Source organism: Maniola hyperantus, chromosome 14 (assembly GCF_902806685.2).
Source record: "Maniola hyperantus chromosome 14, iAphHyp1.2, whole genome shotgun sequence".
NCBI classification, from domain to species: domain Eukaryota; kingdom Metazoa; phylum Arthropoda; class Insecta; order Lepidoptera; family Nymphalidae; genus Maniola; species Maniola hyperantus.
The window spans coordinates 11,604,825-11,616,459 of record NC_048549.1 but is presented as its reverse complement, the minus strand read 5'-3'; the positions used below and the strand labels follow the sequence as shown (position 1 = coordinate 11,616,459).

General features: G+C 36.9%; 1 protein-coding gene across 1 annotated transcript; it reads left to right on the top strand.

The window, feature by feature from the left end:
• The first annotated feature begins 277 nt into the window (after nt 1–277).
• On the top strand, nt 278–11,378 carry Ns3 (nucleostemin 3). Its single transcript, XM_069502829.1, has 10 exons — nt 278–485; nt 1,101–1,324; nt 2,159–2,380; nt 2,705–2,825; nt 2,925–3,554; nt 4,074–4,226; nt 4,695–4,833; nt 5,324–5,523; nt 6,859–6,947; nt 9,322–11,378. Exons 1-10 carry the CDS (start codon nt 390–392, stop codon nt 9,449–9,451), a joined length of 2,004 nt encoding a protein of 667 aa, XP_069358930.1. The 5' UTR covers nt 278–389; the 3' UTR covers nt 9,452–11,378.
• Nucleotides 11,379–11,635: the final 257 nt, after the last annotated feature.

Here is an 11,635-nt window from a genome sequence, read left to right as displayed (position 1 = left end):
AAATATTGTTGATCGGTTAATACAAATATTGACTACTAAACAATGGTAATAATTATTGTCCTGTTATTTATCATTACGTCGTGTTATCGCTATCTCATACGCGGTTACACAGTACTTTAACCTAGCTTTTTTACTCAATCTACGCCCAGCCATGATTTTTATTTCTCATAGAGAATTACATCTGTGGTTTTTTTTCATTTTCTGAATGTTGTTTCCTTGAATATCTGTCAATTTGATTGACGTCTAAAATTTGATTTTGACATTTTTGTCACATGTTCAATGTTGTTCATGTTGTTTTGGTTCATTTTGGTTATTCCACGGTTAACCACGTTTAATTCTTACTAGTGTTCACTGTAAAATATTTGTAAAAATACATTGTACGAGTCTCAATGGGAAAAAAGAATAAGGACACGCTTGGTCGAGCGCTCATCAAAGACAGATTCGCTAAAAATCGTCATCGCAGACATGTAGAAGATAATACCTTGGTAAACAAATTGAATAACTTTCATAATTAAACTTCTAATGCTTGAGTAATAATATTTTCACAATTGTTATACATTGATACGCTACTCTTTTGATTATTGAACAAACTAACCCATTGTGTACAATTGTACAGTCTTACCTTACCTAATATAGAGAGCAATAATAAAGTTTTACCCTCTAACAAATAAACCTGGAATAGCGGTGGAATAGTTATTCTCTGTTTTGTCTTTTTCCTTCAAATGTCAAATTACTGATGACAGAGAAAGACAAAACAGAGTATAACTATTCCACCGCTATTCCAGATTTATTTGTCAGAGGGTTAATGTTTAACGGTATCTGGCAGGGGGTTGCCACGACACTTAATTGCCTGGCAATGCATGACGTGCATTTCTAATACTATTCTGAAGAAAATATAAAAAAATTAGACATACTTTGACACAGAATTTTTACACCTTTATTACCTGTTATCTCCCAAAGCCACTATGATCCATATAAAAATTCCTCCTCCTTTTCAGCTTTTATAAAAAACGAAGGTCTGTCACCTGCTGGCTCTTAGTCCATAATATTAAACATTTTATAAAAAGTTCTTAATATACATTAATCATTATGTATTTTAGCTTCACACAACTGAAGTCAATGATGGGTTTGACTGGGGCCGTCTAAACCTACAATCTGTGACAGCGGAGTCCTCTCTCCAAGAGTTCCTCTCCACGGCTGAGCTAGCCAACAGAGAGTTCATAGCAGAGAAACTAAATGTGAAATATGTAAAGTCTGCACCATGTGAAGTTGATATTGTCACATCACAGCCAGATTTTGATGAACCTCTCACTGTTCCAAGAAGGTAAGGGATAAGAATCTCTTTTTGACTTGTTGTGTTGGCAAGAAACAATATTCAAGTCAGAATAAAACTTATGGGGGTGTGGGGGATTTTACAAAAAAAATAAAGAGAGAGAAAAAAGTCAGAATAAGTTTTACAGAGCTTTACTAGTAGTAGGCCAAACCCTTCTCATTCTGAGAAGATACCTGTACTCAGTAGTGAGCCGATTAAGTTAGAGAAAATATAATAATATACTAGACAATGCCTGTGACTTTGTCTGTATCAATTTTGGGTATAAATCCTGTGGGAACTCTGACATTCTGGGTTAAAATTCTCTCCCATAACAAATTTCATCAAAGTCAGTTAAGTCGGTAGACTGTAAAAAAGTAATAGATAAACAGTCAGACAGACTTTCGCATTTATATCATGTCACTGTAGTTTCACAAAAGACAGTCAGAAAAGAAGCGAAAAGACTTGAGCGGGCCTAAAGGCCCAAAATCACTGAAATTAATTATGTTTGGTACTTTTGATACTGTCACTGTTTCAATTTTTTTTATAATGAGCTTATCCAACTAAACATTATAAGTTCTTTAAAAGCTATCTACTGGAGTAAAACCCAAGGTGTAATGATGCATGGTGTACACCAGGGTAGTTTCTGGACCTTTATTTTAATTTATATTGACAAACTATTATTTTGGTACTGTACTCATATTACTTACCATATCAGTAACTCATGTTATCATATTGTCAAGTCAAGTCAAATGATTTATTCAAAATAGGTAATAAATTACTCTTATTGATTGTCTGGTATAGTGTTAGATTGTTAACTCCTGTTATTATCTAAGTCACTACTTTCAGACCAGCCTGGAAACCAGGTATTACAGCGGAAGAGCAATTGACTAGAGAAAGAGATGCTTTCCTAGACTGGAGGCGACATTTGAACGAACTGCAAGCCAAGCTTGGGGCTGCCGTTACACCTTATGAGAGGAACCTGGAGCTTTGGAAACAGTTGTGGCGGACTTTGGAGAAATCCGATGTGGTGCTGCTATTGTTGGATGCAAGGAATCCTCTACTGTTCAGGTATTGCTCAATCCCTGTAGGGGTTTTAACATAAACATGGCATTTAACATGACATGTAGTAGGTACATGTTGTTAAGTGGCTTGTGTGTCAGTTTTACTTAAAACTTTAGTTTTCTATGCTATGTTCTTTTCCACACTTAAGCCTAGTTCAGACTACCTTAGTATTTTAGAGTAGCGCGTAATTTTGTAATTAAACGTGTCTGCACAGCAAAAATTTTGTTTTTATTACTATCTTACAAGATACAAAAGATCTTAGGTTCCTATGTTATTTTTTTATTTCCTATCAATGTATAATTTTTATAGTTTATCTTTTATTATATCCAGATGTAGCGACTTGGAAAAATATGCAGCTGAGCAAAACTGTAAATGTATACTCTTGTTAAACAAGGCTGATTTGACTACTGAGTATGTGCGCAAATGTTGGGCTGAATACTTCAATAAAGAGGTACGTAAGCTACATTAGTAAAGGTGTACATATTAATAATGTAGTAAGGCGTCAGCTAATTTCACTAAATATTTAAACATTAAAGATTTGTATTTTCAGAACATTCCCATAATCTTCTTCTCAGCTGCAAAAAGTACAGTTAGCAAAGAAAGGAAGATTTCTGAAGAAGAATCAATTCAATCAAAAGAACATGATAACGATGACTCAGGTGCAGAATTAGGCGACTCTGAAGATGAAAGCGATGTAGAAAATCCAAACGCACTAAACGACACACAAGATGACATAGAACTGTTTAAAAGACAACTTGGAGACCTGGATAATGCTGTGAATAATACTGCTAATAAAATAGACGCTATACAACAGGCATTAGATAAGGTTCTAGAAAGTTTACGGTTAGGTAAACCAATAGAACCATACCAAAGCAATGCTAACATAGTTTCAGAAAATGCTCAACAAGCAGAAAATGTAGTAACAAACAATAACACATTTGAAAACCGAGTTGCAGATGGTGAAGAAGTAGTTACTGAAGAATCTGTTAGTATTACAGCAGAAAATAAAGTAACAGTTCAAAATTCACATGAGATTTTTGACAGAGACAAGTTGTTACAAGTACTTAAAGAACAAAAGGTGGTCAAATTGAAGAATCCTCCGAGAATAACAGTGGGAATGATTGGATATCCTAATGTAGGAAAATCTAGTTCTGTCAATATTTTGATGCAGACTAAAAAGGTAGCAATGTTTTTTTTGAAAGTCTTCTAATACCTATTCTATTTAAATTTGCCAATAAAATTATTCAAATATTTTTTTAACAATAACAATTTCAAAAGAAATCCTATAAAAAGTTTACCTAACCTAAGCACAACCTAATTTTAGAGTATTCTCATGCACTTCTTACTAATGTAATATGAAAAGGAAAGACACAGTTTGACAGTTTTAAATTTAATTTTTAGATGGTAAAAACCGTGATTTTAGCACGCACTCGCGAACCTACTGTTTAAATTTGTATTGTGCACTAAAATTTAAAGTCTTTAAATGTGAAAGTCATGTTCCGTTCCTTTTTTAGCATTAGTAAAAAGAAAAGGATGCAGATACTCTAAATTTAGTTTAGAGGGAGACTAGAGAATCGGGGCCATTGTTAGGTTAATTTTAATTTGAAATCCTCCCTGAGAATATAAAATCAGAGTGTGTTATTGTACAAAATTATTTTTCGAAAAATGTAATAAAAATCAAAATCGCAATTATTTTTAGGTCAGTGTAAGCTCGATGCCGGGTCACACGCGGCACATCCAGTCGCTGATATTGGATGACGATGTGGAACTGTTGGACTGCCCCGGCTTAGTGTTACCCGCCTATGCCGTGGCCCCTGATCTACTGTTGACTGCTGTTCTACCCATTGACCAGGTGAGTGTAAGCTCGTTGCTCCCGAACCCCCGACCTCCCAAATAGGAGGCGAACGCCGTAGCCACTAGGCTATCACGGCTCTTACCTGCATAGCCCCAACGAATAAGAAGATTGATATATTTTGGAAGGATTTTGCAAAGTCCGCCTTCTACTAGCTGTGATAGCCTAGTGGTTAGGACGTCCGGCTTCTAATCGGAGGTCGGGGGTCCGATCCCGGGCACACACCTCTAACTTTCGGAGTTTGCGTATAACTTGCTTTAACGGTGAAGGAAAACATCGTGAGAAAACCTGCATGCCTTCTCAAGCATTTATTATGGAGAAGACATACAAAGGTGTGTGAAGTCAACCAATCCGCATATGGCCAGTGTGGTAGACTATGGCCAAAACCCTTTTTACTCTGAGAGGAGACCCGTGGTCTTTAGTGAGCCGGCGATCATGATGATGATGACAAAAGAGTGTTCTTTCTAGATGCGTGCTCACGAGGCGGCCATGGCTCGACTGTGCGAGCTAGTGGGTCGACATACATTCGAGAAGAAATACGGACTCTTGTTACCTGAGTACGAGGGCAGCGAACTCGAGTACAAGAAGATACTTACTGCGCATGCGTGTGAGCTATATATATTTACTTATATGCCCGCGGTTTCGAACGCGTGGATTAAGATAGATAGATAGATAGATAGAAATACTTTATTGCACACAAAAAATATTACATAACTATTACAAAAAACTAAAACTAAAAAAATAATTGTATGCAAAGGCGGCCTTATTGCTCACAGCAATCTCTACCAGGCAAACTTTGGTGAAAGCAGAAACTAGGTGTGTAGGATAGTACTTACACGCAATACAGAAAAAAGATATTAAAGAATCCCGTGGGAATTCTTTAAATAATTTGATTTGGAGAATAATTTGAAGCGAAGCGACGCGTTGCGCCGGTCTGGCCTTGATGGTCTGTGAAGTTTGCCGATCCACATTTGACCCTTCTTGTTCTGATTGGGAGACCCGTGCTCGATAGTGGGCCAGCGATGGATGGATGAAGTGCGAGGTTGCCATTCCAGCACCTTATTGGGTTGATGATGATATAATTATTTTGATTCCAGTTAACAGAGGTTTCATGACGGCCGCCGGCCAACCGGACCAATCCCGCTCCGCTCGCCTCTTACTAAAAGACGCGGCGAGCGGCCGCTTGCAGTGGGAGCAGCTTCCGCCGGGAGTGGAACCCGCGCCCATCGACCAGCTCATACAGGAGAAGAAGAACGACACACGGAAACCCACGCCCAGGGAAGCTAGAGCTGTAGAGGTGAGTTTGATATCTATATGAAGGTGATACCCGGACCAGTCCCGCTCCGCTCGCCTCTTACTAAAAGACGCGGCGAGCGGCCGCTTGCAGTGGGAGCAGCTTCCGCCGGGAGTGGAACCCGCGCCCATCGACCAGCTCATACAGGAGAAGAAGAACGACACACGGAAACCCACGCCCAGGGAAGCTAGAGCTGTAGAGGTGAGTTTGATATCTATATGAAGGTGATACCCGGACCAGTCCCGCTCCGCTCGCCTCTTACTAAAGGACGCGGTGAGTGGCCGCTTGCAGTGGGAGCAGCTTCCACCAGGAGTGGAACCCGCGCCCATCGACCAGCTCATACAGGAGAAGAAGAACGACACACGGAAACCCACGCCCAGGGAAGCTAGAGCCGTAGAGGTGAGCTGGATATATCTACAGTACGCGGCAGAAAATAATGTACATCGGCCTTTAGAATGACATTTCGGCTTTGTAAAGCATTGGTACTGATTCTGAGCACAACCTAATTTTAGAGTATTCGCATCCTCTTCTTACGAATGTAATATGAAAAGGACAGACGTAGTTTGACAGTTTTAAATTTTATTTTTAGATGGTAAAACCTGTGATTTTAGCGCACAGTCGTGAGCCTACTGTTTAAATTTGTAGCGTGCACTAAAATTTAGAGTCTTTAAATGTAAATTTCATGCTCTGTCCCATTTTAGCATTGTAAAAAGAAAAGGATACAGATACTCTAAATTTAGCTTAGAGAAAGACAACGGAATCGGTGCCAGTCTCTGTCACTCATACCTATATGACGTTTGTCGGTCTCAACGACAGAGACAACGCTATCTGCTTCTAATGTCGATGTACGTTCTTTTCTGCCGCGTACTGTATATAAAGATGGTAACAATCGCAATCGGTTGATATGTGTTGTCATAACTAGGCCACACGTCCCTTCAAAAATATTATTATATAAAAAACCGGTCAAGTGAGAGTCGGATTCGCATTCGAAGGGTTCCTTACTATCGTACAAGAAGTGACACTTTTTTGTGATGTAACCACAAATTCACGGTATTCGGATTTTTCCTTGAAATGTGTTCATGGTTCAACAAATAATTGTGAGATTACTATACCAAGTGGGGTATCATAATTATTATGAAAGGGCTTTACCTGTTCATTCTAAAACAGGTTTTTATTTAGTTTTATGCATTATAGTTTTGATTTATCGTGCAAAATGACATCGTGAAAAGCCTCGGTGCGCGAGTCTGATTCGCACTTGGCCGTTTTTTTTTCTATGGAGATACGGAACCCAAAAAACTAACAACCCAAACAGCAAATTAATGCATAATATCTTTTTAGGGATGGCTGAACAAGTCTATAGAAATTGACAACACGTTTTTCGCATTGAAGAAAAGCACTGCGCATGTCAAAGGGAAACCGATTTTAGGGTAAGTTTTGGTCCAAATGAAATACAATAATTGTATAATAAGTCCATTGTTTTATTTAAAATATCTAGTTGCTTGTTGGTGATCTGGAAAGAAAAAAAGATAATATTATGAAAAATAATCATAATTGGAAAGGTCTGATTTTGGGTATTTATAACCGACTTTTTTGTTTTAAAAGAAAAAAAAAACCGGGCCGAACTGAGAACCACCTTTCTCAATTCGGCCTGTTTTTTTGTTTTATTTTTATGTTTTTTTCAAACAGACTTCAACATACATAAACACCTGTAGAAACAAAAAATATTTTTTACTTTGTTTTGGAAATCGGTTTTTTAATATTTTTTATGATTTCAAGTTGAAGGTTAAGATTTTTTAAAGTGTTAAGTGTTTTAATGTCTTTCCGAAAAAGTTTCTAGTTTTTTTAGATGATATTTTTTGCAAATTATTTGAATGACTCGCGCGCCACCTACTATTTCAGAACTATCAAACAAGTGCCTACAACAACTTCGAAATTTCAACTCAACTTGATGCACACAAATATAAATATGTTTTCTTTTATTTTATCTTTATTAATCATACTAGATTAATTAGAAAATCTAAAAGTTCAATAAGTACGTAATGCTGTTGCTGTGTTTCATCCATTTGCAAGAAAATTGTGTTATTTCCTAACCCTTGGGCCGCACTTGCGTCTACGTAACGCGTTCATTTCGACTGTTGTTTCCGGACTGTGCAGACTGCAGACGTTTTTAATAACGAGGAAATGGTTATAGAATTTTAAAGGTGTACCTATTATATGGGACCCTATAAATATCCATCACAAAAAAATTTGGTGGCATTTGGTGGCAAATGCATGGCATCGAATAAAAAATAATTTAAATTTTGAAATTTAACAAATGTAGTAATTAAAGAAGATAAGGGATTCTCTGATGGCCTATAATAGGATTCATCTCAATAAATTTAAAAAAAGGTATAAAATCAGGCTGCATATTGTTCTCAACCACCATCTTTTCTGTTTTGGTTTTTTTTAGTTTTCAAGTGCATGAATTAATTGTCAACACACATGGACATGTAGAAGTACTGTGTGTCATCAATCATCGTCCATTGTCAAAACAACACATCTGTTAATGGCAAGGCTCAAAAAGGCTAGAACCCAGAGCCATAAATCCAGAAAAAACCTGATAATGCGAGCGGCCATCTTGGATTATTACACGATAATTCGTTTATTCGTATATTAGTACGAAATCGCTAATGTGAAAAGCGTATTAGCATTTAGTGTGATAAATTTTTAGCACGCAAACCATGCGAAGCATAGACGAAGGTGCGGCCCGAGCGAGGGTAACATATAAAAACATATTTACACTCAATAACCTAAATGTTCTCGCATTTGCGCATTCCGGCACTAGGCGGGTACACACATTTCGGCGCGGCGGCCGTATTTACTTGAACAGTAATTTCCCTGCCGTCTCCTCGTAAACCAGTCAAAATTGGATATTTGTAGTTGTTCCAAAATCATTAATCCTACTTTATACAGGCTAGTCTATACTGATATCATAAATAAATAAATAAATACTCTGTCTGTATGCTGCCTTTTTACGGCCTCACGTTTATTAACCGATTTTGATGAAATTTTGTATAGCTTACATCTCATAGACGGTCTGTCTACTTTATGTCCCGTAAAATCAAATCGAACTAGTGGTAAATTGTTTTGATGATTCAAAAGCAATTACAGAGACAGATGGACAGACAGACAGACAACAAAGTGATCCTATAAGAGTTCCTTCTTCCCTTTTGAGGTACGGAACCATAAGAATGGTTGTACTGTACACATTTATAACGGCGTCCATATTTACTCTAAGCACAATTTGCCCGCTCGTTAACCGCTCGCCTCCTCGCAGAGCAGTTAAATTTTATGAATTAACGCTTGGCTGCAGGCCAGCCTGCCCATTCCGTCTACAGGAGGTTATTTGGGTTTCCATTTTAATATAATTGACAATATTCGGGTGCTCTTTCATCTTGAATTCTTTGGAATATGTTTTGAGTGATCTTGTCAACGCTCTTTTGGTAATTTGCAATAATCTTAAATATGAATTTTAATATATCAACCCTTGCAGTATGAAATGTACCTAAAAGCCATTTTGTTGAAAATGAGTCTTGAGTTAGATAGCATCAAAAACTCATTTTCGACACAACGGCTGTTTAACTACATTTCATATGTGCGTCTGTTTACTGCGTTACACATGCGTACCTACGCGCATCGTTCGTCCGACTGAGTTTTGTACAGTTGAGAAATTTGTACAGTTGTTATTGACACTTCCGTGAAGGTTTCTGACATGTGCTGACATAACACCATCAAATATAAATTGTGCAATTTCTTTACCAGGATATCAAGTGCGCAAGCGGCAGGCAATCCGGGCATTCCCGGGAAACCCTGGAAACAAGAGAAGAAACACGCGAACAAAAATAAAAGAGAAAAACTCCGAAGAGTATACGCTCATTTAGATGAACACTAATATTAAGTATTTATCTGTATAAAATATGGACTTTTAAGATAAATTAGGCTCTAAAGAGCAAGAACCCAGAGCCGTAAAACCAGTTAAAAAAAATAAAGAACATCTGTTTCGCAATAAAAGTACGTGTGAAACAACTAAAAATATCAGCGAAAAACCGCGTCTACATCAATAAAAATTTACGTTGTGCGTCATGTTCGGAGAATATTATGTTGAAGCACACGTTTTCATTAATGTGGAGTTTTTTACGTGGAAGGAGATGCCAATTTGCGGCAAAAACGCATGCAACGTACAAGACACCACATTGATGTGGACGCAACATTAAATTAAATTAATATCTAACTAATTAAAGAAAGGTCACCCTAACGCGCTTTTATAAGAAAAGCGCTGAGAAGCGCGTTAGGGTTGAAGTTATTATTAACTTAGTTTAGTCACAGTATAAAGAGACCGTAGATAGAGTAATAAAGGTATATGCAGGAACGTTTGCTTTCTCATTCGCACTAAAAAAAGAGCACAGATAAAGTTACTAATGTGATAAACAGTGCCGCAGCTAACCAATTTTTTGTCCCTTATCATGTAACTGGTTTTTTTCAAGAATACATACAAGAAGTTGCAAAACAAACTTTGAGAATTCATGGTGTAATTGTATTTCTTATGAGTTATTTACTTGTTTTCACATAAAAAACGTTTAATACAAATATTGTTGATCGGTTAATACAAATATTAACTACCAAACAATGGTAATAATTGTCGTGTTATTCATTGTTACGTCGTGCTATCGCTATCTCATACGCGGTTACACAGTACTTACAACTACCTATTATTCTATCTACGTTTGAATATTAACCAATCAAACAAATGTGGACACATTCTGCAAACAAAAATCTGTGTCTATGGTTTGTCAGATTTTTTTAAAAATCTGTAGTTCTCCAAAGATTTGTACAGTGCGACAAAGCTCTCTTGGTACTTGAATGACATTGACAGGGGGAGCTGTAGGAGAACAAATACTTAGGATCTTATTCAAACAAGAACAAAGGGGACACTTGACGGCAACGTTAGTTACGATTTTCGCCACGCGCCAAGATAGCCTTGTCACACTATATGTAAACATTTGAGCCGGTGTAACTTTAAAACTACACATGTTTATAGTTTTACAAAAATCTGGAAAGCCACAGACAGATATTTGTTTCTAGAATGTGTCTACAAAGTTTCATCGAGTTTGATTGATTAATATTCAAATGAGAACCAAAGTAAGTTTGTATGGAAAGCGCTAGGGAGTGAAGAGTCTGGCTAACGAAAGATGAGACTGGAAAAGCGCGGCAAATTAAAAAAATATCAGTATGGCAGCTCTGAAATTAGTATGACAGACCTGGAACAACCTGGACTGGATATTTCAAACAAAAATCTTGTTCTAGGAAGCGTTTTTCCAAAGTAGTACGACTACAAAACTATACACTATCCGCGGTATGAAGTTAGTATAGCGCTCTCTCTGTTTTTTGTATGGGATTAGGTAGAGAGAACACTGTATTAACTTCATTCAGATGATAAGGTATAGTTGCAGACTGTAAACATATTTGTTCGGAATGACTCGTCTAGTGCGTAGTACTACATAGAGGTCGTGGGACGCGACTTAAGATTTTGCGCGTAACGACTAACGATGTAAAATATTTTGTCTACAGTTTTTGACCTATTTTACTGTTAACTAATTTATTGAAGAATAATAACCTTAAAAAACATTTGTGAGGTTATTATTCTTGAAAAACAAATTTGAGCGTGGATTTATTTAATGAAACTAATGTATGGAAGTACTCGAAATGTCTTTGAATACCGGCCAAAATATACTTACTAGCTGACTATTTATTCACATTCTGTATCATTTATGAGACTGTGAAGGGATCCAAAATAATGTAATAAACTACCTACCTATGTATTTTTTTATGTGTTTTATTTTGTGTAGTACATGTAGGTACTTTGATTTCAAGAAAACTACGAATAGTAATTTTTGACCAGTCTACTGATTCGCTAACTCAGTGTCTAACAAAAAATTATAGCCACTGAGCTGATTTGACATTTTTTTTAAATCTATTGAAGGTTTTATACGAAAAATTATATTAATATCCCTCAGTGAAGCAGCAATGCAGAACCAAGAAATGTCAAATGAGCTCGATGGCTATCATTCAGTGTAAA

Bases quoted from the DNA above. Each gene is read 5' to 3' on its own strand.
- Ns3 (XM_069502829.1), top strand. From the start codon at position 390: ATGGGAAAAAAGAATAAGGACACGCTTGGTCGAGCGCTCATCAAAGAC. The intron at 486-1,100 runs GTAAACAAATTG...TATGTATTTTAG, and splicing joins ATGTAGAAGATAATACCTTG to CTTCACACAACTGAAGTCAA. The intron at 2,826-2,924 runs GTACGTAAGCTA...TTGTATTTTCAG, and splicing joins CTGAATACTTCAATAAAGAG to AACATTCCCATAATCTTCTT.